This window comes from Dicentrarchus labrax, unplaced genomic scaffold (assembly GCF_905237075.1).
Source record: "Dicentrarchus labrax unplaced genomic scaffold, dlabrax2021, whole genome shotgun sequence".
Lineage (NCBI taxonomy): Eukaryota > Metazoa > Chordata > Actinopteri > Moronidae > Dicentrarchus > Dicentrarchus labrax.
This window is the reverse complement of record NW_026136717.1, coordinates 14,630,562-14,658,468: the sequence shown is the minus strand read 5'-3', so window position 1 is coordinate 14,658,468 and position 27,907 is coordinate 14,630,562. Positions and strand designations below refer to the sequence as shown.

At 40.5% G+C, this 27,907-nt stretch overlaps 1 protein-coding gene across 1 annotated transcript; it reads right to left on the bottom strand.

Moving 5' to 3' along the window:
- vax2 (ventral anterior homeobox 2) lies at positions 1-27,795 on the bottom strand. Its single transcript, XM_051429541.1, has 3 exons — positions 26,669-27,795; positions 21,764-21,951; positions 1-4,321 (listed from the first exon to the last, which is right to left on the bottom strand). The coding sequence occupies exons 1-3, from the start codon at positions 26,901-26,903 to the stop codon at positions 3,824-3,826; spliced, it is 921 nt and encodes a 306-aa protein (XP_051285501.1). The 5' UTR covers positions 26,904-27,795; the 3' UTR covers positions 1-3,823.
- Positions 27,796-27,907: the final 112 nt, after the last annotated feature.

Sequence of the window (27,907 nt, the reverse complement as noted above, 5' to 3'; positions counted from 1 at the left end):
TTACATAGACATATATTTATATGCATATGAATAAAAATACATATACATATTGTACAATATCTTGGCCGAGCGTGAAAACAGCTCTGTCAGCCCAGAAACAGAAGTAAGCCTCTTTAAATAAGTGCAAAATGTTAATGAGACAAAGAATTGTAAAGCATATATAAAGTCTTTTTTTCTGAATCTTCCTTCGCATTTTGTTTTTCCTGTTAAAATCACATGGAGCGGACATGGAGATAACTTGTGCAAAGACCCATTTATATATATTCATATATAAATTTATATATATGTACATAGAGTTTGTTCATCATAAGTAGTAGCTGGTGCCATTAGCTTGACATTAAGTAGCTTTTACTGCTTAAAGAAAGAAAAGTTATGGCCTATGCAGGACCTTGGCTGTGCATAAAGAAAAAGTAAACCATCAGTTAATTTTTTTTAAATAAAGGAACATTTCCAAAACAATCTCAAAAGGACTTTACCCATCAGAAAAATCACGACGGAGTAGCGCGAGCCACGCAGAGGGCCTTAATGCTTCTTGAGATGGTGGTAACCTAAACAAGTGCAAGATGTCACAGATTGCACACAACGAAAGCAAACGCTTCTGCTCAGCTGGAATGAGGAGAAACTTCCTGAAAAAATAAACTAAAGAAAGCAGAAGAAGTGTGGAACCAAAAGGTAAAAAACAAAAAGGCTTTGTTCAACTGATGCAAGGCTTTACAAAGTGTCTTTCTGTTGCCTGGAAGAGAAGCGGCATCTCACTTCTTTGACTGTCTCCCTCAAGCGGAACCGTGCCTCTGGTAGCTGCTCTAGGCTCGTCATGACTGAGCATACAATACAGTAACTGCGGATTTACATTACGAAACACCACCGTACAGTGACAGAATATGGAGCCAGTGCTGATTCTGAATGAAATATGGTGTGTGAGAAGATTTCTTTTGTAACCACCTAACCACAAAATCGTTTTATTTAACTGTCTGATATTCCCCTCCAGTCACATTGACAGACAAGTTTATTATTTCAGCTCAAAAAGGGGAACACAGACTGTGTTTTGCTTACGCCACAGAAGGAAAGCAACTTAGCAACAAGCAACACGACCCTGTTGTGAGCCAAGAAAAAAAAAAAGTGGGTTTGTGAAAAGGGTACACGGCCTTACACAAGAATCAAGCCTCCTGACCTCTCAGCTCCATCTCTCTGCTCAATATTTGATGCCCCAGCGTGTGAATTATGGATGGTGCTTATAGAAAATAATACAGTGTTCCAACAACAGCACAGGTGCACTGCTGCAAAGAGCCGTGAGTGGCTAACAGGGGTTTTTGCAGCGCTGCTGGGGTCTAAACACAACAACAACAAATCACCTGCTACCAGCCGGCACTACACGGGTGCAAAAAGGCCTGGTGAGCCGACAGACGGGGAAGTTTTCATAGGCTGAGGTCAGAACCTCTCCGTGCTCTCCACGAGAAATATATCTACAGCTGGAAACATGCCTGGCTGTTTCAGACGTAGCCTGCCCTTTACTTGTGAGTAGCTTTTTAAATTGATGTCATGGGATTTTTCTTAATAGATGTCGAGTCACCTTCAGCGGGCATGAGAGAAAGGGACCGGGAAAACATATTAAACCTCCACAATGAGACGAAAACCTAGAAATGAATAGATACATGGGGAAATAAGAGATGGAAAATGAGAGGCAGCACACAGACGAAAGACAGAAGTTATGAAAGGGGGCGATATCTCATCTGACACGTACAAATTGAGGGCAATCTGTTCGGATTGCAGGTTCTTGCAGGTGAATTTTGATTTTCTTTGGACAACAACGACACCTGGACAAATGGCATCATATGGGGGCAGAGAAAAATACTACAGCTGATCCTTCTTCTTCCCTCCTTCAGCCCTTTCCTGCATGAATTTCACATATGTTTTCTCTATCCAGAGCTGCAGAGAAATGTGTGTCTCAAAGTGGAATATTTTCAGATCTCAATGTCCATTTAGGTTCAGATCAATCAATTAAAAATGTAGCTGAAAAGAAATAACTGAGGGGTTTTCTGGCTTTGACTCTAAAAAATACCCTTTCTAAGAATAAATCAACTCTAACTAAAGCTGGGAAGGTTTTGGCCTGTTTGAGAGCAAAAAAAAAAAAAGGGGGGGGGGGATACAGAGGGAAGTGTAAAAACCTACAAACATAAAGTGCTTTTAAATGAGGGGCAAGCAGAGGAAATCTTTTCATTAAAGATGGAGCGAGGTAAAGTCTAACAGGAGGGCGAGCCAAAAGTTAATTCAAAGGGGAAACATGGAGCAAACACAGATACCAAAGAAAAATATCATTAAAAAAACCTAATTTTCAGGTGATTCTGCAGCTTATTGCATACTAAGCGTGTGCACACAGTAAATATTTTCTGTGTAAAAGTACATTGAGATTTCTTGTGGTTATGGATATGGCCTGATGACACAGTACCTCTGATGCTTATGATGCAAACCATGAAAATGGCCAACTAAAAATAAGACGAAAAAATAAAAGCATTGGTGTAAAACAGCAGCAGATTCTACAGGTGTCGTGGCTCATTGTGACATTACATATTCGTCCCAACTAGGGCTGCAACTAACTGATTAAACTGCCAATTATTTTCTGGATTCATCACAATTTTGAGGCCATAGTGACGTCTATTCAATTTACTGTAATATATGACAAAGAAATACAGTAAATCGTCACGTTTTAGAAGCTGGAACAGGGCAATGTTTGGGAGTTTAACCGTTGCAGGTCTAGCCCCAAATCTGATTCCCTAAATTAGAAGAATTCCAAAAACTCAGCCAGATGTTTAACTCTTCTTCAACTGTCTCCTAGACGTTTACTCAAAAGGGAAAGTGTGACATCTGTGAAGTAAAGACTGAAAAGTTAATCTGGGTTCAAAGGTTATTTTCTCTGCTTGACCTTGACTTGCTTCAGTGATTGGAGGGCACAAGTGTGGCACGTCCAAAGCTTAATCCATAAATGCTTTGGCAGAGTCTAAACCAGCTCTCTCACACATCTGTTCTCCTCTCTTCTCGTGTTCTTTTATATTAAACTATCGGATCTAGATATGTGATTTTTGCACCATTTGTCCAGATCCTACCACATATTATTTCATACACAAACACAACCAAATAAAGAATTTACAAAAACTACTGCTGGACACCAAACAGACTGATATTAAAATGCTACAATTCTTTTTTTTTTTTTTCTCTGTGTTTCTTCCATATTGTGATAGCACATTAACTAAAATCAAACATGGCCACTTGTACGGGAATATGTACCGAAATGTGTACAAACTGCTCTCTTTGAAATACCACTCTTTCTCCCTTCAGACGCTGATTCAGTCTGAACTATCCATGTCACGTTTTTAGTTTTTTTTTGTTGTTGTTTTTTTCCTGAACAGTAAATGAAGGCCTGTCTAAAGAGAAAACCACACACACACAAACTCACTGGACAAAAAAGTGAAGAGTCACTTGAAACCACTGCGAAGAGAGTGGTGATAAAAACATCTGTCTGTCAGGGTTCACACAACATACACACACGGCATTTTCGCAAAAATTCACAAGTTTTTTTTTTTTCTTTTTTTATGTGGGAGAGTCTCCTTCACATCACGTCCTTTTCACCATTTTGTGTCAGGGTGCCCAACAGTGCTGTGGCACAAAATGGCGTCGCAAGGAAAGCAACCTTGTCTTTTCTTCACATTTCTTATTATCCAGGGTGCTTTCTTTGCCCTGTACGCTCAAGTGTCAAACAGGCGGCAGTTTGAACAACTGGGGAGAAAAGTCCTTGTCCCCCTGGTGTCCTGAAAGTGGGACACATTACTTAAGAAACTGTCTTCTTCCCTCCCAGATCTGCCTCCTTCCTGTCCAGCCGCATGTACGGCTCAAAAGCTGAAGACCCGCAGCCGTAGGTGGATGTGAGTTCGTGATGAGCGCCCCCCAGCAGCGGCATGGAGAAGCAGAGGGAGTGCGGCGGTGGGACGCCCAACCGCGGTGAGGGCGGGGTGCCGCCCAGCGAGGGCAGCGACAGCCCAAAAGTCCCCCCTGGTAGGGAGCTGGGAGGGGTGCTGCTGCTGATGCTCGGAGAAGTGGAGGAGCCTCCGCCAGGACTGCTCAGCAGGGAGCCGTTGTGTCCCGGATGCGGAGGCCCCAGGAGGGAGTTAGGTGGTGGGGCGGGGCCCGATAGGAGGCGGCCCTGCTCCAGGAGGCGCAGGATGTTGCAGGTGGCCAATGACTCGTTCGTGGAGGAGGAGCGTTTGTCTGAATCCTTGGTGGTGTCCTTCTTCTGTTTGGTGCGGCGGTTTTGGAACCAAACTTTGACCTGTAACAACACAACCAGGAAGACAAATTCACGTGATCAGTTTTGGCCTCATGAAAACAACTCTTTCTGATTTAATGCCAGTTTTGAAGTGATTTTCGGTTTATAAAAAGGAACCACAAAGCTTCCTTTGCCAAAAGTGTTTCATAGCTCATGAGCTACCCACTCTGTTTACTTCTTTTTAACATCATAACGTGTGCAAATCACATCATGTTTCATCTTGCCTTAACTTACATGCCCAAAAGTTGTGTGTGGCTGACTTCTTTCTGACCTCTGCTTGATGCATCTATACTGTAGCATGTTTCTGTGCCCTCACTGTTGCGAGCGGTGAGCGCACGCAACACCTTAGCGGGGAACCAGCCACACACGCATAAATTCGTGCAGAACAAGGAGAGATGCTGTAATCCCCTGGTACCAGCCATCGGATCAACTCTGTTGTTTTTCTCTGCACATTTGATCATGGTTGGTCCCATGCACTTTACCTCCTCTCACACTTCATGGATCTAACAGGTTAGAAATGCACATATGGGGATGGACAGTGATATCCAGCAGAGTGGGAATATTAGCTCAGTCATGATGGAGACACAGAGAAATAGAAAGATACTCCTGTTTGTGTGTAGAAGGTCTAAAAATAGCCTCAGAAACTGGAGAGTAGATTCAATATATTCAAATGCAGCACAAATCGAGCTGTTGGCAGCAGAAAAAAGACAAAAAATCTTACTTTAAAAAATGAAAAAAAAACTCATAATGCTATTAACATCTGCACCATCGTCCTCTCTCACGGCAGCAACTTTCAGAGGTTTGCCACACGAGCCAGCACGCCACCAGCAGCAGATTGAGAAAAGCTCGGTGAACTCTGCCTGTCCTTGTCCACCATGTTTAATTGATGGACTGGCAGCGTAGCTTTAATGTATAGCGTGTGGAAAAGTTGGGGCTGGGTGGGATGTTGATTGGAGGGCACGGTGGGGTCACAGGAGATCGCTGCACGGAGAGAGCCCCCACTGAGAGGAATCGCACACATGAAAAATTTATACGAGCCTGACCGAGTTCCACTACAGCTGAATGGTGGATAATATTATAATAAATTGGTGTCATTGGGGAGAATTTTAAAATAAAATATTGGTACCGTCTTGACGTCATGATAAGAAAAAAAAATGCATAAAAATTGTCTCACAGTGAGATCAGAAACAGGTTTAGGAAGTTAGGAAGGTTTGCAGAACTTTCACTCTTCAGTTATTCAGTCTTCGCTGATGATTTTGTGAGGAAGACCCTGATTTTGTCATCCTGAGAATGAATTGATGATTTTTTTTCCATTTTCCAGATCTCTTCTTCCATTTTTAGTGGTTTAGTTAAGTTAAGGTGATTCTTTGGATGTGTGACAGTATCATGAACCATCACATTACAAGGTTAACATTAATGTACCATACATATATACGGAAGCTGAAATAAACCACCCAAATATATAACAAATAGGGCCTCACCTATTTGTTATACATTTGGGTGGTTTTTTTTCTCATTTCTGTACTTTTTCCTGAATTTTAAAGTAACATTTCACTGAATAACATATTTAAAATATGTTTGTACACATGTCTGGAGGGAATCTTCAAATAGGGTCAAAAAAAATTTCAGAAAATACAAAAAAAAAGCCATCCCAATTTCCTAAAGTCCAAGGTAATGTGTACAAATGTCTTAATTTGTTCCACCAACAGTCCAAACCGGAAACATGTTCATTTAACAACAATATAAAACAGAAAAGTAGCCACACTGACAAGCTGGAACAAGTGATTTTTTTTTTCGCAATTTCGTATCAAAAATGAGATTTACTTTGAGTATTATCCTCTGAGCTCTTTATTCGTTAGTTAAATCGCATTTAAATCACTCTTTCTTCATCATCCCCAAGTTTACCCAATGTTACTTTAAAAGTTATTTACACACACAGCGGACTTTCCGTCATCCTCTTCACGATTCTTTCGTAGAAATCCAGTAATCTAATCTGATAAGTGGGGATTGGCAGCAAACGACTTGAAAAGAAACTCCTGTAACAGCAGCATAAGCTTGTGAAGGTCCATGGCTTAATTTAATAATAATAATAAGTTTCATAACCATTTGTTGATTACACAACAGCCAGACAACACACGTAAACGAATGGATAAAAGGTACAATGCAAACACACAGCAGGACTATGTGAGCACACACACATTCACAGAGGTCACGTGTGACCTGAACACGCAGTGAGACAGTCTCTCTCTCACACACACACACACACACACACACGCAGTAATCGAACCTCTCACATGACCCCGTTTATCAGTAAGACCCACTGTTCTGTCAGTGGACCTCTGGGTGTCCAGATCCTAGTCGCTGTGTGGGTGTAAAACAACGGTTTGGGGTTAATATCACAAAGATTTTAAGGTTTCTAGATAAATACTTTTGTAGCTTAATCATGGTCCCGTAGTTCAATGCTTATCCAGTTATTTCCTGTATTGTTCCTGGATCACGACAAATTCACTGGGTTCAGTCAAACCACACACAATATTTGTTGTCCCTTCCTGTTTTGTGTAACACTTTTGCTGTTTACTGATTTGTTTCTGTGTTTCATCAAGTGTGTTTTCTCCCTCTCAGCCAATGTCTGCATGTTGGGGGTATGCTTTCTATGGAACTGTGAACAAATGGTAGCTCGAGGAGACAACAGGCTAACAAACTGTGCGTTTGATGGACTCTCACTGGGCATGTCAATGTAGAAATGCCATAATTCCAACCAGTCCTGACAATATGCCTACGAGCCAATCACAATCTGAAAGTCTGGCCACACCGACTACTAATAATAGTCGTACTGAACTCGCTCTGAACTCTGATACGGGGAAACGTTTTTCTGGTTATTAAGATCTGACCGGCATCATTGATTGACTGCTAGAACGAGACTAAGAATTAGTGTTTCTGACTTTATTTATTTAAAGTTAAGACACGTTTACTTCGTGGCAACATTATTGTCGGACAAGAACATCAATATTGGACGATGCTGCAGTTTCCCAGGGCACATTCAATGACGTTTTCTTACTTCCAGTGCCAAAGTCTTAAAAGCAGCTACAATGAGCTAGTGTCAGCTCATTGTTTAGCTGTCTGGCTGAAACTTACACTACCTGTTCAATCACCAAACCGCAGCCAGACACAGTTAGCGACTCGTTGGTGAACATGTTGGAGCATTTAGCTGCTAAAGAGACAAAGGTTCTCTCAAATAGTTGCTCAAGGGCACCTTGTTGTTTCCAAAGACAACTTCGACACTTCACATCCTCGATCCAACTTTTCCAAAGCACCTCAGTGATTCCTCTTATCCCTTTCAGTCTCTGGTGTGCTAACACACCACCTTCGTGCAGCTGGCATCAGCGAGCGTAAATCTTCTAAAAACACCAACATGACAAAGCGCTTGCCCAATCGGGTGACATAAGTTATAAGCCAAACGTAGCTGTGTTGATTGTGTGGTGCTAATCAGGCTGGCTGCTGTTTACTACACTACACTGTAAAGGCGGCGCTCAACAGGCAGCTATGGCAAGTGAGATCATAGCCTCAGCTACTGACCACGGCACAAATAATGGGATCGGAGAGGATCCCGCAGCTCAGAGAGGAATACTGACGCCAGCAAGTCTTACGGTAAAGACCCAAATGAGGCACAGAGGGAGATGGAGATAAGAGGGAGAGATGGCAGAAGGGTGGGATAAGCGGCAGAAATGATCTCTCTCTCTCCTTCCTCACAGTCTATATTTAGTTCGCTCACACACTTCCTCTCTAAGATCTCGGTCTTTTACTCATGCGCCGCGGCCTGCCAACATCTACATCCCATGGAAAGCTTTGACTACAGATGAGACACCCAACGAATCCCTCTCCTTTATCCACATTCTGTGGGTGTGGCTCAGATTTATGTTCACATCGTAGTCGTCCTATCTATTGCTCAGCGAGGGGGGGAAGCTCGCCGGTGTTTTACAGGGATTTTATTAGAGGCGGAAAATGATGAGAAGAAAAGAAAGCAAAGCTGCCTTTGGTACATCTACACTATTGGATGCAAATCCTTTTTAATGGGATCCCGGGTTCAGAGCTGGGGCAGAGATTACCAAGGGAGATCTGGATCTGGCGTGACCTGCATTTGCCCCGGCCTCGTCCTCTGCTGTACTCCGGCCTGCCGGGGCAAATGCAGGTCTCTCCAGATCCAGGGTGGGGCCCGGGTGAGGAGGTTAGGACTGAGGTGAGACAGGTGTGACAAAAACAGGGCAGGGAAGTTAAAATACACCTTATTAACTGATATCCATGTCATTGTGTTTTTAGGTCAAACATTGGATCATTACATAGTGGAAAACACTGACTGCCCTCTTTTCACAGCCTTTATTTAAAGCCCACCCCACTCAAAAATATGTTTTATTTCTTGTTCCTACAGTTGGATGTTTAATCTTCACTGTGCAGAGTTCAACTGCTGAAAGTGGAAAGTTTACAAATAGTTTGGAGCTCAATCCTGGTCAAGTATGCAACTTCTACAAGTACGATATAGAAAGCCACCAGTGCACATGTACTGAGAATGGACTGTACAGTAAGACATCTTGTCTCCAGCAGGAAAACTTTAGAAAAGAACAACATAGTCATATATTCCGGTATTTTTAATTAGGTAGAGTGATGTTGAAGTTCCACTTTTTTTACACATCAGACACACATTATTGTTCCAAGCAGACTATTTGTACACATGTCTGGAGGGAATCTTCAAATGTCAATAGATTTTATGTCAATTTAATGACATGGAAACAGCAGTCATTTAAGAAAAGGTCTGGTGTTATTGTCTATTTTTCTTACTGTCAATCACGTGAAAACCAGCAATGTGTTAGTCCGTCTCTTAATATCTTTATATGTACTGTATGGTTCTTAAATGGTTTAGTAATTTCCTAAAACAGCTGGGCACTGTTGTTTTTAGCAAACATTAATCAGACAGGTGTAAATAATGCATTTGTTGGGGACTATTTTAATCCGTGGAGGAATACACATTTGATTCTTTAGTGAATATTTATTGAAACAGGACGCTGTATGTGGGATTGACTCAAAATAAACTACACTGCTCGTGTTTATTGTAATGAAGGAAGCTGACCTGAGCTCTGTGGCACAGACAATACTTCTATTAATTCATGTTGGTTTTGGTCTTTCTAGGTGGTTTTTGACAATAAAAATAAAAAAATAATTCCTGCTGACAGCCTTATAATTTATTATAGTTCATTTTTTATATTGTTTCACATAAACTGCATCTGAAAGATATGACTGTGATCACTAATGTATTGACAATTGTCAATACATTTTTTATGATCTGCAAAGCAGCAGGAGGCGTAGGGGGAGATTTTTTTTTCTTTCCTTTTTCCTCTATTTTACCCTTTTTCTTTCCATTGTTTTCTTACTTTTCATATAACACAGTTAGTTGTTTAAACATGTCTGTGCCGCTCTGTGTTAAATGTGTGAAATCATAATAAAAAGTTGGTCACAAAAAAAGGAAAACTGCATTTTTCTTTTTTTTAAACAAGTGCAAAACAAAGAAATTGTGACGGCATAACATTTATGTGTTTATATGTGTAAAGAAGGGGAAAAAATACTTTAAGGGTAGAGCAGAAATATAATGTGATATTCTATTGATTTGAATTTAACTGCAGGCTTTTTGATTACTTTTGTGACGCTTGTATTTAATTTAGTTTTAATTTTCTTTTTTCCTATTCCCAGTAATTGTTTTATTTCTTGTTTGGATGTGATAAGCACTTCGTAACTGTGGTTTTGAAAGATGCTGCCTATAAAAAATAATGTTTGTTTACTTAATTATTACCTGATAATTTCAAGTAAGGCTAGGAGCTATGTTTGTGTGTTAGTGTGTTGAGAAAAGAAAAAAACATTAACAAAAAAAAAACGGAAAAATAAAAGAAATTGAACAGAAACTTTAACAATTACCACCCTGTATAATTGTAGGCAAGCAAAAAAACTTCTTTCACAATCCCTCCCTGCCCAGTTCTCCTGTTTTAGCTGATGAAGTGAGCAGCAGCAAAAGGTGAAGAAGACGAGAGTCACGTGGGACCTCACCGGACTAGATGAAGGACGAGGGCTACGAGACACAAGGCAGGGGATAAAAATGAAAGCATGGGGGTAAGTGCAGGCAGGGAGGGATAAATTCATAGTCAGGGAGAGATGATCAGGCCAGCATGCATGAATACACAAGCTGGGTGGGCAGAGGTCAGCCAATCAGAGGCCTGCGCTGTGAATCCAGACAGCTGCAAACAGAGCGGCAGGCAAACTGGGCGAGAGGTAGAAAGGTTAAGCCAGATCAAGACCCAGTGTACAGATCAACCCGGCATCCATATGTGTCTGTTCAATACATCAGCTAAGCTCCACCGTGTCTGAATGTGCCACCATGCCAAGTTAAAGATGAGCACCGGGAGAAAAATCAATTATTTTATATATTTATATTTGTTTGTTCATATGTTTTTATTATTGCGTTTCTTTCATTCTTGTATATACTTAACACTGTGTTTTTAATCACTTCTAAGCTTTACTGAGCTAAGCTGCAACGATGGAGAGCATTAACTAAAACATCTAAGTGATAAAAACACACTCTCCTGCCTGGCTGTGTAATGCCCATAATGCAAATGCAGGATTGTGGCGATAAAGTCTTTAAGAAGGACGCTTGGTGACTGTCTTTCACACCTTCTATGACCCCTCCAGCAGCTCCGTGCTCTCACTGTGACCCTGTTCAGACCCCCTGATCCCAGGCATGTGATGAGCAGCAGCACACAATGAAAACTCTTTTCCATGGAGATTGTACCAGGCGGACCAGTGGCTATTGAACTGCATGTAACAGACCAGTGGATACTCAACTGTATGTAATGCAACGGACCAATGGCAACCAGTGTGCGCTCGGCTGTATGTGACGGACCAGTGGTCGCCATTATTGAAGAAACCAATAAGTAACAAGGAAATGAGCTGAACCGATGACCTACTCAACTGTGTGTGATGGATCAACACATCAGTCTTTTATCAAAACTGCTACAGATTATATTAACAATCTCAGTTCCAATTATTTACAATTAAAATGATTGCCTTTTATAATGAAACTGGCTTCTGTTTTGGTTTATTTAACTTTTACTTTCAGGTCAATATAGCCATTTGACAGACCAATGACTCAAGAAAAATTGGCTTATTAACCTCGCAGAAAACGTGGTTAGCTAAAAAAAAAAAACAGTATTAAAACATATTAGTTGCTCTTCAGCAAGTCACAATTAAAACAAACAGGACAGGACTAGAAAATAGTGGTCTAACATTTGACAAACTTTGTGAAAAGCAAATATTTAAGTAATTTAAGACATTGTTTAAATAATTATTTAGGCGCTTGAAGCTGTATAAAAGTGTTTGGTCATAGGGACCAAATTTGACTTAATTACACCATTTCTTGGGTTATTTAACTGTATTAAAGTCTCTCAGGTCGGCTAACCAGTGTCTGAATATGAAGGTAGAGTTTATTTCCTGTCTGTGGAGTAGTTTACTTCTCTGTTAGATAATCTAATTCACCCTTTTCTTAACTGATGTTTTTGTCTCTTTTTTTTTTGCTCAGTTTATTCTGTTGTTCTTGTTACTATTGTGCCTTTCCAGACATTTGTGTATATAATTAAATGCTTTTATTGTGAAGAATATGGAAATTCTTGCCTTGTTGTATTGTCACACCTTACCACACTGACTTTAGTACTTCTCCTCCCAAATTATATATCTAACATTGTGGTGTTGGTTTTAAAGCAGCATTTAAACAATAATATAGGATGCATAAATATAGAGAATGTCAAACTTTGTAACGGTAGTTGGGTGGCACAGGGAGAATTTGGACTCATGATGTTATTTACTTATATCTGATGGCTGCACCGAACAAACCAGATTATGTGATTACAACAACCTTGGCGTATATTAGGTTCTTTGTCAGTAAAAAAAAAAAAAAAATGTATGTATTGAGGCATAAATAACATTGTAATGTATTAAAGCGTAAAGGGAATCTACAGTGGTAACACTCCCTCTTCAGCAATTACTTCTTCTTAAAGAAAAATACTGATACTTTTTGTTGCTAATCCATAGATCAGAAACACTCTGATGTTTCATGTGACATATAACAACCTGGTTCTGCTCTTCAAGTCGAGCAGCTCCTCCAGAACTTCCATCCTGAACCTCCATCATCCCACTCTGCCTCACACTGCACTCCTTACACCCTGTGCCAACACCATGACCTCTACCATCACATTGTACCTGACCCCTAAACCTCGAAGCACACCAGCCGTCCCAATCACCCAACCTTGCCCGAATAAACCCGATCCGGTCCTCCATCACTGCAGCACATGTCCGGCCAGGTTCAGCCGGGGGTTAACCCCGTCTTATAGAAGTGGTGGTAGATATGGCTGCCTAATCCTCCTTAGCAAAAGCACTTGGGACTGTTATGAGGCCTACCTCTTTCTCTCGCTCTCTCTCTCTCTCTCTGTCTCTCTCTCTCTCTCTCTCTCTCTCCCTTCATCCCTCCCCTCCCTCTGCCCCTCCCTCAGTGCATTCAGCGCCCTCTCTCCCCACGCCCGGGCGAACCCCACCAGGTTTAGATAACAGCCTTTACCTCCTCCCCTCACATACTGTAATGTCAGAGATGTGGCGCGCTCATCCGTCAAAGAAAAGCAGCAGGGGTTTGAATGTGGTCCATGACTTTTCTTGCATGTCCCCCCGCAGTCATCAGACATCATCATCCGACTCGATTTGGGTCTTTTCTACACAGCCTCATGATGCTCAAACCTCAGAGTAAAACCAACAAGGACATATTTATTTATTTTTAGGAATCTGATTTAGTTCTCACAGCTGGCAAAAGCAGAACAGAGGTCTTAAAAACCGGGTTTAACAATTGAGCCGCTCCATTTTTGATTTTCTTAAATGCATGATACTCTTTTATCCTCATGTTTTATTTCTGTGCACATCAAATCTATTTCATGTCTGTCCACTCTGGAGGAGGGATCCATCCTCTGTTGCTCTTCCTCATGTTTCTTCCTTTTTTTCCCCTGTTAAAGGATTTTTGGTTAAAGGTTATATATTTTTTTACCCTGAGGACAGAGGGTGTCATATACTGAACAGATTGGAATTGCCATTTGAGGATAATTTGAAATTCATGATTTTGGCAGTGCTGGAAGTAAGAACGTTTACTCGAAGGGATGTGAAGCTATATCGCGAGACAATTCAGATCCGATTCAAATCATTAAATGAATGATGATATCAATCGTGGTATCAGGAGGTTTTCCCTTTTATGAACAAAGAGAAATATGCAATGTTTTGCATAGTTTACATCCTACCTCAGAAATAATAAAGCTTCTATACGTCAAAGACGGATATACTTTGTAGATTTTGTTTGAGAAATTAAAGAGTCTGTTTCAGTTATAATTCTTCTTCAGTCTCATTTTGTTAAGAAAAAGAAAGTATTGTGATTTGTATTAAATCGTAAGTTGAGTGTATCATTACATCCCCATTTACTCAAGTGCTGTACTCCTACACATATTTGAGAAACTTATATACTTTATACTTCTATTCCAACACATTTCAGAGGGAAATACTGTATGTTTTACTCCACTGAATTTATCTGAGAGTCATGGTTACTAGTTTTTAGATTCAGATGAGTTTATAAAACATGGTGTGACTATAAAAACCAGTGTTTTTCCAGTGTATGTTGTTTTGTGAACACATGGTGTAGATTCTGCATTTTTCTGGCAGGTGTCTATAAACTCCCGTGCAGGTAATCTGCCAGTTTAATTGCATTACACATTTGCCTGGTGAATGACACAAAGTGGCTGCACAGACAACCTTCGACTACGCTGATTGGTCTGAAAACTGGGGGTCAGACTTGAGGCACTCAGAGTGTGTGTGCGTGTGATTGTGGGTGATTGTGTGTGAAAAGTGAAAACCTCTTGTGTCCAATTTTGCTGATTTTCACCTCAGTTCAAGGATTACATGTCCTCCATATGTTCTGGAAAATTACACCATCCTTGGCTTCACACACACACACTTCACGCTGCCAGAAGCTGATGAAACAAGTCAATTCAATCTGAGAGAGTGATTAAGGACAAAGGCAAATGCGACTTAATTGCTATTATGTTCCTCTGATTATCTAAACAGTTGATTAGATAATCAGAGCCTCGCTGGTTTCTTCCTGACCATCAGCGGACAAAAAGTTCCCCCCCGTTCTGAGGACAACTCTCTCGCTTTAGGTCACCGCAGAGTGAAGAGGAAAGAGTTTCTTTACAACACGAAGCCCAAACACTTTAACTGAAAGCACAAAGGCAGCAAGTGTCTGTCTGTCTGTCTGCGTCCCTTCCTATCTCTTTCTCTATTCGGAGTGTTTGAACAATCCCCGTACTGTGCGGCTGCCTTGCTGCTACATCTGCACAGCTATACGTCATGGCCGGCTCCTCTACGCTCCAGACAAGTGGCCAGACACCGTCTGTCTGGGCCGTCATGGAGAACAATACACACAACGAGGACATTCACTGTACGTAGACACATAAACACAACTTGTCATGTTGTCTCATTTCGCCTTGGCCTCCAGAGAGAACCACAGATAGATATACAGTACGTGGTATTAGACTCTTTTTTGTTTTGTTTTAGAGAGTAAAAAACACATATTTTTCAGTTTTATATTAATTTCAGTGAATCAAATTAAGCCCAGAGTGTATTTCCTGAATCTACTGACCACTAGAACAATGCCTAAATAATGTGATCATGTGAGGTCAAACCACACAAGCAGATGCAACTAAACATCTTAATGGGGGGATTTTAGATTTACAATTTCACAAGAGGTCATACAAGGGTCACCTAGTCATTATAAAGTCTGTCTCTCCGTCTAAAAGACGCATTACATGTTAAAAACAACCTAAAAACACACAAAATATGTGAGCAGGACAACATCAGCTCCAGGGGGACTGATCTGTAACCTCTAACCTCGCTGTCGTATAAAAAGCCACGAGGCAAAAAGTACAAGACAGCAACAAGAAGAAGCATCATCTAAAAGTTTTCACAGCCATCTCTAAACTGTGCTCGAGGCTGTTTGGTATCAAAGAAAGTATCCATCTGAGAGAGAAGACAGCAGGCAGAACATGAGAGGGAGTTTGACACTGATCTCAGATGACTTGCACACCTGTCGGGAGGTCGGTTGTGTCACAATAAGGTGGGTGGTGGTTTTAAAATCATATCAAGTAGCAGAGTATACTAACATTCTTATAATAAATGCCTTCATATAAAAGTTAAACGTGTCTAAACTTTAGCAAGGGTTTGTATATCTCTATAAAATGTATATATGTATATACTAACTGCAGGTAAATCCTAATTTTACTTTACAAGTTCTTGAGTCGGAAAGTGGATTCAGTAACATATGACTGATATACGTTTGCATGGATCTTAACCAGAGTTTATATAAAACAACATTCACAATCAAATCGTGGATCTCAGCTCAAGTTGGGCTGTTTAACTGTTGCTCATCCTCCTGTAAATAGATCGAAAGGAAAAGAAAAACCAAGAAAAAAACCTGCCAAAACAGAGCGAGACGAGTTGTTTTCTGTCATAAAAAACGAGAAATGTTGAAGAGCCTCTTCTGTGTTTCAAAGCTCTCCACAGGAGTTCAACTCCGTGTGAGCTTGAACTCTTCTGAGCCTCCACGTTAACATGAAAGTGAGTCTGAGTCTCACACACACACACACACACACACACACACACACACACACACACACACACACACACACACACACACACACACACACACACACACACACACACACACACACACACACACACACTAAATCACTAACACACCAGAGTCTGGATAAGAAAGTTGTGGGTGGAAGTGAGCGAGACCAAGGACATTTTTTAAAAACCACCATAAATACAAACACACGAGTACAAGCTGTAAATAGAAGCTGACAGACTTAAGTTCCAAATACATTAATAGACAAATTTCTCACCTTGTTAGCTAATTTTCCAAAACAAATCGCATGTTTGTGTGCATGGAAATTACATTAATTTAGCAAAAAAAGGTGTATTTATGCACATTTGTACATCCTTATCATCCTGAAAGTGGAGCATGTTTACCAGTTAGTTCACCGGGTACATCAGGAAGCTATATCATATCAGGAATTAAGAATATAAATAAATAAAACTGGTGCTTTCCTTCTCTACAAACACAAAACATGTCTTTGTTGAATATTTTTAAACTTGTGACGTATAAATATTAAGTTTGTGACATTTTAATCCACTTTAAAGCAGAAAAACGTCAAATAAAAAACCCAGTTTCTTCGTGTCAAACTTAAACAACCCAAACAGGAAAAAAAAGAGAAAATGTAAACATTTGCCCACATCTGTGTGTTGTTGTACCAGCTACACATTAAAGATTAAACATGATTCCGTCACTGAGCTCACTCCCATTTGCTGCGGGATTAAAACCAGTTTAACGCAGCCCAGAGACCATTAAATCTATAGCTTCTCCATGCAAGGGCTGCAAACAACAAAAGACTGATACAATGGCAGCGTATACGTCAGCTGCACTCAACTCAGGAGGACTGTGGAAGAGCTTAAAGTGACCACACAGCATGGTGTCCTAAAATCTCTAAAAGTCACACTGCTGAAACCAGTCGGAACAGGCGGGATGTGTCCAAGAATGTGTGAAGTTTGTGTGCAAGAGGAGAAAGCTTGCAGAAAAGTAGCAGAATAGAGTTTAAGGTGAACAAAGAGACACATCAACAAAGCCAAAAAAAAGAAGTTTTAGGAAAGAAAGACAGAAAAAGTATGTTGTATCTTGTTGTTAAAGCTTTAATTTAAAGTAGATTCACACAGTTTTCAGGCAGGAATTAGGAATTAATATTGTAAATGATCCTCCTCCACATCAATCAACCTAACATAGCTTCAAAATAAGAGCGGAAGCATCCTGAACAACCATGAGAGCAAACTGATCATAAAGGTAACTGAACTGTTCTGTGTGGTGTATCCTCTCTCTCACACTCTCTCTTCAGCCCCTCCTGCTGTGTTACACTGTAGCAGGGAGCCACCTGCCGGGATGAAGGGAGAGCTCAGAGCTGGTAACAGATTACTCAGTAACGTGTTACAGCAGTGGGATTACTGAATGCACGAATAGTTACCGCTTTCCTCTCACGATGGTGCAGCAACTAAAAGACAAAAAAACACGTTTCTACAGGCTGTTTTTGGTTTCTTTGACGCCTTTTCAAATTGATTTCAATTGAATTTGAATATGAACGCGGTGCTAATTTACGCATTCACAAATGTTTGGAGAAAAGTGCGCACACTAATGTAATTTACAGATTTTACATGACAAATATATTCATGTCATTAGTTCTGAAGGAAGTAAGGAGCGATATGAGGTGGATTGATTTTCTTCCAGACCAGCAGCACAGCCTCGGATGGGCTCCATTCCAGTTTTACGCACCGTTATGTGCTCATTAACCTGTTTTCATCTGTTTACTCTTATTTGTCCTGTTTATTGGACGCTGTGGGTCTTGGATTTAGTCTTTGCTGACTGAGCCTGAGTCAAGAGAAACGTTTTTGAGAGGAAATTGTGCGTGTTTTAGTCACTAAATACAAAAATACCATAACATTTGTGTTAAAGAAATACTTATAGAAGACTGGATTTAAAATACCATCGAGGTTTTTACGTTTAATCAAAATTATGTGTATCTTGGAGATATATTAACATTCCTAATAGTCAAATAATAATCTAAATTTTCAGTCGTTAGTCGTCTTCAGAAAACTCCATAAAATAACAATCTAGATTAAGATTTTAGGCCCCATTTTGCGTGAGTCCTTGCGCGTGAATATGGGCGTGTCTGTGTGTGTGTGTGTGCGTGTTTGTGCGTGTTTGTGCGTGTTTGTGTGTTTCCAATGTCTGCTGCCTCATTGCGTGATGAGTTTGAATACCTGACCAAACTAATTGGAGTTAGGCCATGGGTCAGTGACTAAATCCCCAAACATTGTTAAAAAACACTTAACGATCCAACCTCCCATATTACTGTAATTAGTATTTGTGTTTCATTCACAGATGAAGATGAGTGTCTCGTTTACACAAGTTTATAATAAAAGTTACGAGTAATCGTGCTTTGATCGGGGTTTAGGTTGCTGGAGACTTTGCTATAAAGTTCATTTGTTTGTGATTTTAATTCAAAACAAGTGAAATGATGTGACTTTTAACGTAATTTTCTGCTAAAATCGAGTCAAATCCATGTTAATGTTTAATATTTGTGTTGAATGTGAGATTAACGCAACGAAATTAAGTATTTAAAAGGCCACCGTTTTTTCTATATGTCTATTAAAATGCGACAGATTTATTAAGCGCCACTGACAGACACACACACAGCTGATTTTATGTTTTTACTGAAACCAGAATGCCGTAATTTCATCAGGGTGACAAGTTAATATTTAAATTGAAATTTTTATTGTGATTTACCCAAAAAACTTAAAGGTTTTTGTGCTCGAAAAGCATCGAAAAAAGCCCCAAAACTAGACTTTGTATCTAAAAACGAAGCTTATTCACAGTTATTCCGAGGAGAGGAAAGGTTTTAGAGAGATAGATAGATAGATAGATAGATAGATAGATAGATAGATAGATAGATAGATAGATAGATAGATAGATAGATAGATAGATAGATAGATAGAGAAAGAACACACTTTAATGGAGCTGCTTTTAAACCCAGCGGTCTTTAATCTGGAGATAAAAATTAAATTAGTTGCTGGAGACCTGTGAAAGCTTTGATCAGCGAACTAAAACCATCAACAAACACAGTAAGTCCCCTGAAAACCAGAAAAACAGCCCAAACAATTCGCTTAAAAAGACCTTAAACTTCCATCTTTCCTTTTCGTGGCCAGCCTTGAATGGCGCATTTGCTTAAAAATATGCAAACGCCACAAATAGAAAGGAAGGTAAGAATAAGAAAAGAAAAAAACTCCACTAATGCCAACTAAAAGCCTTTCGATCACGCGTAAAAGCTGCTTCAATAGCGCACAGCATTAAGAAATTTCAGAGCAAAAGGTTTTAATATTTCTACGCCATTACTGCGGAGACTTTTATTATTTACATTTTGTTCTCGCTTGAAGGTCAGGACAGTTTTCAGACGGTTTCATTCAGCCAATCATCTGCTGCCCTGCGTCTCCTCAGCAGCAGCAGCAGGAAGCTGAGGCCCTCCCATTAACACCCCTAGTGTCAGCACTAATGAGGGACACAGTGGCTGCTCTGTGTTCCCAAATCCACACACACACACACACACACACACACACACACACACACACACACACACACACACACACCTCTATGTTTGAGTGCGTTTTTTTGTGGTCACATATTAAGGTTGGTGTGCTCCACAGAGCTACCGTGGTGATGCGTAAAGTTCCTGCAGTAAAGTGTGTTGTTTTTTTTTTTAAAGAAGTGACGCAAACCTCCTGATGTGTATTTCCACACATTGTTGTAAATTTAAAACAAACAGACAAACAAACAAATTCAAGTACCTACTTTAATTCTGTGACTTTGTGGGTTTATTTTAAACGCTTTCTATCACACAGTCTATCACATAACTGCCTCCTTTTATCATCAGTGTCTTCAGACTGTTCCCTTCTTTTTTTTTTACTGGGAAGATGCAGCACACACAAGACATGTATTCTGATATTAACTTCGATCTGTACTTGAAGGTTATGGCTCTAATAGTAGCTTTAATGAACTGTAGGCAGGGTTTCTGTCGAAAATTAAATATTCTAAGAGTCTATTATAAACCCACATTGGGTAAAATATGGCTTTAAATATGACAAGATTTAATTTTCACATCAATTTATTTATATGTCTGTATTCCTCACAGTGTTCTTCATCATCATCATCACTGTTTACATTTATGATGTCTTATTTATTCTCCTGTACAGCACTTTGGTCAACTTTGGTTGTTTTTAAAGTGCTTAACAAATAAAGTTGGATTGGATTGGATTAGATTATACTATTAACAGAGTGTGTTGGCCAAATTCCATTTCTTGTTAAGATCTGCGCGCTTCAGTAGTTTGTGCCGTGATATTGTGCAACCCATTTTTATAGATAGATAGATAGATAGATAGATAGATAGATAGATAGATAGATAGATAGATAGATAGATAGATAGATAGATAGATAGATACTTTATTTATCCCGAGGGAAATTCAAGGTTGGCCTTCAAACACACTTCTTTAAATGAGACAGAAAATCACAGTTACGCATTTAAATACGCGGTGTTGTGTTGCCCCCTTATAGAGACTGTGTGTACGTGGTGACGCACATAATAAACAGAGAGGGGTTGGGCTCGTTGCGCTGCAGGAAGGTTTGAATGAAGCGCGCGGGGGTTAGGTGAGCGAGTGGCCACGAAATGTCTGCAGTGTTCAGAGGAGCCCGGATGGACAGGGACCGATGTACCGGGCAGCAACATGCCAGTTCCTTTCCACACAAACACACAAATGCAGAAGACAAAATGTTCTGAGGATTGTTGCTGCTGAGAGGTGTTTATTTCACACACACACACACACACACACACACACACACACACACACACACACACACACACACACACACACACACTCAGATACTGTGCGCAGATGAATCCAACAGTCCCGTGATGGGAAATGAGACAGATGATGTAGATTTTTGTGTCAGTCAGAGAGGTGTTGGCTGTGGTGTTGTATTCATTGGAACTGTGTTTTTAAATACGCTCCTATTTGTATCTGAATGTGAAGGAAATGTAACGTTTTTTTTAAAATGTCAGGCCTATTTAAAAACACAATGTAAGAATATACTATAGCCCTGTAGGGCCATAGGCTTCGTGCTCATTTAAGACCTTTATTGGAGCGTGCACACACCCCCGGGCCTTTATGGGAGGCTTTTTGTATCTGTGTGTGTGGAGTTTACATCCCAATTCAAATTTGTGTCGGATTGCAAACACACAGGATTTGGCCCCGGATATGCCCATTTAAAAACCCAGCTGGACAGTGCGTTTGGGCGGGGCAGCCCTTCTACTCCTCCTCCTCCTCCTCCTCCTCCTCCTCTGATTGGACCAAGGAGCCAATTAAAAGGCCCCAAATACACATGTGACCAAATTATGTTGAAATATTTGGCTAATGTAAAACGAAAATACCTAAAACACTGGCTTCGGCTACAATAATAAATAAAACAAATAGATACCAATACGGCCTACTTTATGAATTAATAAAAACATGCTAAATGCCATGCTAAGGCCCTTAACTAGCGCCCGGTTGCTTGGCTACTAGCCCGGTTGTCTTGCGCAATAATTTATTGTGTCATTATTCCTTTAATTATTCCTACAAATGGAGTATTGGCACCATTTTCCTTCGACTTAAGACAACTCTTCCTCTTACCTGAGTCTCGGAGAGATTCAGCTGCCTCGCGAGCTCAGTGCGCTCGCGGCCCACCACGTACTGGCACCGCTGGAACTCGAGCTCGAGCCGATACAGCTGTTCGGCCGTGAAGGAGGTCCGCGTGCGTTTGGGCCGGTCCAGGTCGAGGCCCTTCGGCAGGACGATCTCCCGGATGGTGCCTTTGGCGTCTGTCAACAATACAATAAATAAATTAATAAATAAATAAATAAAAACACAACAAACAACATTTTGTGAGCGAATGCAACGACAGCTACTCACAGTTCACACCTGAGAGTATTATTATTGATTACAATGTGATTACAAATTACTTTATCAGCAGCTTCAGGCTATGACAAACCGAGTCGCACACCTTTCTTTTAAAGGCTGGAGTGAAACGGGCCTCCGTGGTGCCAAACTGATGTAATATTCATGAGTTGTGCTATAGGCTAATGGCTTTAGAGAGAGAATAAAATGGATGGATGCGCGTCTGTGTGTCTTTAAGTAAAACAACCTTCATATGTGTTATTTTTAACACGAGGACACGGCCTGAAAAAAGGCCTTGTTGTCATAAATCACAGCAAACCAAATAAGACTAAACTGTGCTTCAACCTGAGGGTGTGGGAGGGATCTTGATATTGGCCCACCTCGTGGTCTATAGTCCATATTCAGGAATTTTATGGAATATTTGTAGAAATGTTGAGATCAATGTCCACAACTCAAACGCGTAAATGACGCACCGCCTGCGCAATGTTAGTCCACGTGACTGAAGACACAAGCTGCGTCAGTTTTTGCGTGCTAAAAAATGTAAAATATCTCGTGTTTCCAGAAAGTAAAAGTCAAATTAAAATCCTTCAATCGACTCCATTGCATCTAGGATACTTTAATGGAGACTCAGTCAGAAATAGAGGGTGATGGAAATATGCGCACGGGGAATTCTGCCAAGTTTTGCCCCAATTTCTGGGGGTTAGAGGCACTGAATATCTGTCCTGGTTATTTCGGGCTGTTAAGTGTTGATGAGCATAGCTTTACTTGTCTATGTGACATATAATTCACTCCAAACTACTTAGACAATAATTTAAAAGCTCCACTTTCAACTCCAAGGCTGTGCGTCATTATCCAAAACAACAACAACAACAACAACAACAACAACAACATAGTGTGTGGGTTCATGGGACAAACTATCATTAAATAGGGGACTTATCTTTTATTTCTTTGGTTAGCCGTGTCCGTCTTATTGGTGTTATTGTGCATTTTATTTATTTTTTGTAAAATCAGAACTCATTTAAATATAATAAAAATAAATAACATATATTATAAAGCTAATTAATATATTAGAGAGATATCCTGGATGGGGAGGGTCAGTCAGTCAGTCATTACACCCCGCCCTGGATCCAGAAGCCCTCAGGATATTGTCTATACTGTTTAAAATAAAGAAAAATAAATCACAATTCGTTGTTTTAATTTTGCTGTGAGCGAAAAATGTTGTGGGTTATTAAAGGCGTGTCCCTTTGTATTTTAGCCGAGAATATTTGTTCGTATTTATCACGTTCAATGGAAGCGCAGGCCAGACAACACCTCCTCTTTGTCCAAGGTTTTCAAGTCATAAAATATGCAATCCAATAAAATATGAAGAGCCCTGAATTAAATATGAAACAAAACTGATTGAACCGAAAAATCTATAGTGTTTCTATAGAAAGGACAAGAAAAACACTGAGAGTAAGTTGAATTATTATTATTTTTTATTATTTATTTTATGTTTTGGCTATAAAGGCAAATTGAACCTGGTCTAAAAGGTATATCTCCCCTCGTATTAACGTACTTTTAAAGAAGAGATAAACAGAACATTTGTAATTGAATAAGAATCAGTGCGTAAAAGGGAAACTGTGGGCTGTTTTTGCTACAGCAGAGGAATCAACATAGTTGATAAAACCCAGTAAATTAGTCAGTCCCTGGTCTGTATTAAACAGTTATTTCATTCTCGGTGTTTTAGGAAGTTATTCTGTTGTTTGGTTAGCCTACAAGCCTGGGCTACGTAATGAAACGAGAGTGAGAGCTCTCCATCTTTACGCACGCATAATGACTTTGCGTAATGTGTCGCCAGGCAAGTGAGGGTCTGCACCAGAGATACTAGAAGCCCCCCTCCTACTCCCCAGACATACAGCGGAGTGTGTTTACACACATTTTTTGGCCCCAAAAGAAGAGAGAGAGAGAGACAGAGAGACAGAGAGAGAAAAAAAAATAACAACAGTAACTGTGATGGAAACATTTGCAAGCAGAGGAGGGAAACCAGCGGCTGTACGCAGACCTGCTGACCTCTCGGTGACCCCGGCCTCTCTGCGGAAAAGCCCGAGCATCCAGACTCAGCTTCAAAAACAAATCCTGACACTGCAGGAGTCGCTCGCTCAGTAAAAACTGTACAGTACCTCCACCAAAAAAAAAAAAAACCGGCACACACCCTCTCCTGACCTTCTGCAGGCCACTTCCTCCATTAACGCAGCGTAATGACCGCATGTTTATCAGATGATTCAGAGGCTTTTACACAGAGTATACGAACTCCTGCCTGCCAGATCTCACATTTAAAAACATAGGGATGTGATCAGCAGTAAAGAAGAAATGTATTAATCAATAATAAACGTACACATTACCATTATAGACATCTATTTATACTGGAAGTGATCGACGCTCTGGTTGTTTTGTATTGTATTGGTCGATGTATTTATATATTTTTTTAATCTGCATCCACGTATATAATTTCTCTCCCTTTCGCCATTTTTCTTTCTCCGGATAAGCCGTTTACTATTTTAAATCGGTCTGGTTACTACACTTTATTTTCCTGTTCTCCGTTTAGAAGAGCTGCTGCTGTGCGGAAGAAACGCGACTAAACGTTCAATAGAAAGAAAACCAACCAGCAGCCATAACATCCGCAGCCTATAACCGAGAATTGATAGGCCGACATATTGATTCTGTCCTCAGAAACAGTCACACACACACACACACACACACACACACACACACACACACACACACACACACACAAGAAATATCCTCCACAAAAATACTAGTTGCAATTTAATTTGAGCCTTTTTCTTTATTATGAGATTCTGAATGGGAGGGAACCGTGTTGACTTTTTGTTCTTGGAAAGCATTTAAACAAATATCCCTCATGTAGGAAACTTCACAATGACTCCAAATATTCCTCATAATGCATTTTAAATACTGATTATTCCTATTTTTCCTCACCGAGGTTATACAAGTCTTTATTCTTCATTTATGTTCGGACACAATAATTACAAAAATCAAATAACGAGACAGATTTATGTGTTATATTTATGTTATTGGAACCCTTCCCTGCAAACATATAACACACATTTACTGAACAATTTAATGTTTTAATTATGTTGGTGCAATATATTTTATACATGTTTATACTTCACTGGTAGACCGTTTGCACTGTCACTGTTCACCTTTAATCCTTTAAATATACAGTAGGAAGAAACTACCTCTTCATGTTCATATTTATTAGCTTATTTATTTATTTATAGTTCTTTAACTTTATTTAGGTAAATAATTTATTTTGCTGCTGCTGGTCACTGAGAGTTAGCAAACAACATTTAGTTGTAGCCTACAATGATAAATAAAGTGTTTATGTCTTATATTTCTATAATTTAACGTGCAAAAAATAAATCAAACACAAATGTTTTGGGCTACTAAAAAGGACTGTAACACCACCTATAGCTTAATAATACAGAACTCAAAAATAAATGAACAAATTACAACAGATTTTTTAAATTCTATTTTAAGAGAGTTTATGTTTTCAGTGGTTTTATCTTAATTATCTGGAATTTTTTTAAAGAAGTCTCAGTCTTGCTCAGAGGCAGCTGGCCTCCTGCAGGAGGGCGTGGACACCCGGAATAATATTAAATTAAATATTATTCTGACGTTCAAGAATATAACGTTGGCACACAAAGGCTGAATTCACTGACAGTACACACAAACACACACACACACACACACACCCACACACTAACACCCACACACACAAACACACACACACACACACAAACACACACACTGCTTTATAGTGGCTGTTTAATGGAGAGCTACGTTATGATGTTTTCTATCTGCTCCTTTGTTGATAAAAGACTCAACAGCCTCGAGGAGTGAGTTTCACCTGATTATCCTCAACAGTTCAAACGTTTTCCTTTTTTCATCTCAGGTCTGATTTTAAACCTCCACACAGAGATGATGTGTTGTGGAGAAGTTATTCACTACATATGTGAGATAAATAATGAGCCAATATTTCATCTACTAGGTTCAGCCATTGTTTTGACTATTGATCTGACCAATAGACTTAATAAAGAACAAGAAGGGAGTTGTCACAGCTGATACAGCCTGGGACAAACAATCCTATTCACACCGATTTAATTTTATATTGTGATATCATTTTTATTTGAGAAGTAATACTTGCAGGTGTGGCCTGGTGTTACAATCATTTAGGTATCACGGAAGTGAAAGTAGGCTATTCATACCTCAGCATGAGTCCACCAGAGGTTTTGTATTGTGGACCACTTTGTTTAGAAATGTAAGTCATGTTCAGTCCAAGTTTTAGACACTTTGGGGTTTAAATAGACTCATGCCTGCCTTCTTTCAGTATATTATATTTGACATATATGACATTTTTTAATGTTATAGCTCATTTTTAGGGATTTTTTTTTTTTGTTCTTTTATTCTTGTAATTGCTGTGACTGTCAATACAGTGTGTGTTTAGCTAAAAGTGTCAGGTTAACTAATGTTGTACAGGTGTGTGAAAATAGTCTCAATTCCAGGTAACTGACAGATCCCCAGTCTCAGGATTAGTTTTACGCACAGAATAAATCAGTGTTTGGTTTGTATTCGTTCACTTACCCCTTACTAATATCCTCCGGCAGTAGTCAGGGTCCACTCCCAAAAGTTTGTCGTGTCCGTCTTCGCTGGAGGACGTCGGGGTAGAGGCTGATGTCCCCGGAGTGTCGGTGGAGCTCTGAACCGGGGACCGGCTCCCTATCTCGGAGCGGCACTTTGTCTCCATCCGGTCCGGACACAGCGGGTTGGGTCCACAGCGGTGGTTCCCATCGCCCATAGTCGTGGCCTGATCAAACATCTACAAGTCAGTTACACTCTCTAAAATAATCTCTCCCTCCGTCTGTCGCTGCTGCTCACCCTCGTCTTCCTACTTTCTTCTCCTCTTTGCAAGTGTTCTCCAGAGACGAGGAGAGCATGCCCTCCTCTCCCTCCAAAAAAAAAAAAAAGTAGATCCAGTTACAAAGGAACCATGAGGTCCTGCAACGGGACCGGGGTGCGCTTCAGGTGTCGTGGCATGACGCGCGGTCCGGAGTCCAAACCAAGGCAAGAGGGAGAGTCGGCTTTGGGGGAGGTGGGTGGAAGGAGGGGGGAAACCTCGGGATCCTGCTCTAACTATAGCAGCCAGGAGGTGCAGGAGAAATGCATGGTGCAGCCTGAAAGGTACAAGGGGGCAACCAGATCTATGGAGGAGCGGGGAGGTGCCACAAACACAAGCACACACTGCTCACCCACGTAGAAAAATAAAGTGAGAGGCGGCGCACACCAAAAAAAAAAAAAAAAACCACCTCACACAGCAGCACTGCGGTCACAGTTCACCGCGCACAAGCCAGGGAACAAAGTTTCTCCTGGTTTGTCCAAAGCAGCAGCCTGTTACTTCAGCCCCGGTCAGATGGAGCACTGCGTCTGCGGATCCGTGATTGAGTGTTGTTGGTGGTGAGATGGCCACATAAAAGGGGAGGGGGTGGTCGGTGGTCTTCTGCTTTTGGAGAGCCCACAAGAAAAGATGTCAGTGTTGAAACCCTGCAGGAAGGGGAACTGTCGGGAAATGGGGAAGTGGTCACATTGACTCCCAAATTAAAAAAGTCTCTTTGTTTGTATAATTTGCTTTACAGCCGAGACATCAGGTCTGAGCGGGGCGGCTGCTGCACCCTGCCTACACGAACAGAGGAGAGATGCTGCTGGTGTGTGGATAATATTTGTGGTGACACGGTAGACTTTACAGAGGCAGGAAGCCCGCGCGTCATTTCCTGTCCACGCAGGGTCGTCGCCGATTGGTCCGCCGGCAGAGGCACGTTTTGACAA

Coding starts and splice junctions, on each gene's coding strand:
- vax2 (XM_051429541.1), bottom strand. CDS start 26,903: ATGTTTGATCAGGCCACGACTATGGGCGATGGGAACCACCGCTGTGGA. Junction 21,952..26,668: donor CCGGAGGATATTAGTAAGGG/GTAAGTGAACGA, acceptor TATTGTTGACAG/ACGCCAAAGGCACCATCCGG. Junction 4,322..21,763: donor TGAATCTCTCCGAGACTCAG/GTAAGAGGAAGA, acceptor GTGTTGTTACAG/GTCAAAGTTTGGTTCCAAAA.